Source organism: Typopeltis vanoorti, chromosome 17 (genome assembly GCF_054136105.1).
Source record: "Typopeltis vanoorti isolate ZY-2024b chromosome 17, IOZ_Tvanoo_1.0, whole genome shotgun sequence".
Taxonomy (NCBI): Eukaryota; Metazoa; Arthropoda; class Arachnida; order Uropygi; family Thelyphonidae; genus Typopeltis; species Typopeltis vanoorti.
Genome location: NC_143565.1, coordinates 27,240,865 through 27,242,761, shown reverse-complemented (window position 1 = coordinate 27,242,761; position 1,897 = coordinate 27,240,865). Strand labels below are relative to the sequence as shown.

Sequence of the window (1,897 nt, the reverse complement as noted above, 5' to 3'; positions counted from 1 at the left end):
GATTTTGAATTAAATAATTTTTTTTAATGGGACTCTTTCTTTTCCAACGGTCGTTTCTTTAACATAAAAGTCTACGGGTGACTGCAGCGGACGCATTAATGCGTGAGCGGGCACAACGTTCGTTAAGATTAAATTTCGTTAAGGCTACGGTATCAATGGGCGGTTTTTGCTTTTCTTTGTCGAAGAAATTTTCCATGACTTAGAAATCGAAAGAATAAAAAATAGTTGTCTTATCCTTTTATTTTTCGATTATTTTAATTTTTTTTGTCCAATTAAACAAAATGTATTAAAAACAAAATTACAGTTTTAAAAAATTCAAATTAGGAGGGAATACGAAACCAACATTTAAGTGTAAAAGACCAATAGCGATGCGATGACTAGTTAATACCATTATCCAATCAGAGTGTTTCTTACAGTGCTATAAAACGGAGCGCACAAGGCGCGAACTTTAATTTTCTCTTTCTTTTCAGATTTTTAGAAACGCTCTTGTGATGGCCCGTACTAAGCAGACAGCTCGTAAATCTACTGGAGGGAAGGCACCTAGGAAGCAGCTCGCCACCAAAGCTGCCCGTAAAAGTGCTCCTGCGACAGGCGGGGTGAAAAAACCGCATCGTTATAGGCCAGGTACCGTTGCTCTTCGAGAAATTAGGCGTTATCAGAAGTCAACAGAACTGCTGATCAGAAAGTTGCCATTTCAACGCTTGGTTCGGGAAATTGCCCAGGACTTCAAGACTGATCTCCGTTTCCAGAGCTCGGCAGTAATGGCGTTGCAGGAAGCTAGCGAGGCTTATCTCGTAGGTTTGTTTGAAGACACCAACTTGTGCGCAATCCATGCCAAGCGAGTCACCATTATGCCAAAAGATATTCAGCTTGCCCGACGTATTCGAGGAGAACGTGCATAAATCTTCCCTCTTACAAACGGCCCTTTTAAGGGCCAACAAATTTTGATAAAGGGATTGCCATTTTCGTACTAAATATATTTCTTTATCTTCAAAAGTAGGTAACTTGGTATATTAACTATTGCGCGAGGTATGTATTGGCGGTTTAAAATTCCCCTGGAAAATTTCAAAATTGCATCCCAGATTTCACGAATGGAAACGAGGTGCCCGCTCGCGCATTAATATGTCCGCTGCGGTCTCCCTTAAACTACCATATTAACGAACGGCCGTTGGAAGGGAAAGAGTTCGATTATCGAAATTCCAAAGCCAGTAAATAACGACCGCCAATTTTATTGAGTTGCGCTCTTATCACTAAGATAAGAAATTGCATGATATGCAAATTTTGATATTTAGAGGGGAAAAAACCGCCACGCTTGTCTTGCGCGATATATATTGCACCTTTTTAATTATTAAATACGCAGCAGCCGATTTTGAATTTATAGACCACTTGTAAATGCGGCAACTTTATACGAACGGTGTACAGCTTTCTCATTTTCTTCTAACACCTGTTATTCAATCTGGTATTGAAAGAATGGTCATTCCTCTGATTTTCATAAGCAATTTCAGAATTGGCGCTCTTCTAGTTGGGTTCTAAACTGTAGCAAGTCTGTCCCGGCAAAAAAAATTCAGATAATACGTTATGGTACAAATCTTTAAGCTTAATTTTAAAGGAGGGAAGAGGAAACATCGTTATAACTCAGCTACAATAGCATTAACTTCATTAATTCTTCTGCATTATGGGTTAAGAGTTATTCACATCTTAGACAACGAACTCTACCTTCACTGTAAGAGGTAGTACTTTTACTCGAGAGCATTTACTAAGGATAGGTTTACGAAACTTGCTCGATAGATGTTTATAGAACTACTTTGCCTAAAATTCTGTTGATGGGATAAATTATTATATATCTTCAGTGAGTCCAAAGACTCGAATCTAAATTTTCATAATTTGTCCTCTGCAT

The 1,897-nt window shown here is 38.5% G+C and overlaps 1 protein-coding gene across 1 annotated transcript; it reads left to right on the top strand.

Moving 5' to 3' along the window:
• Window positions 1–491: 491 nt before the first annotated feature.
• Window positions 492–902, top strand: LOC150097238 (histone H3). The gene has a single exon (XM_090407736.1). It carries the CDS (start codon window positions 492–494, stop codon window positions 900–902), a length of 411 nt encoding a protein of 136 aa, XP_090263862.1.
• Window positions 903–1,897: the final 995 nt, after the last annotated feature.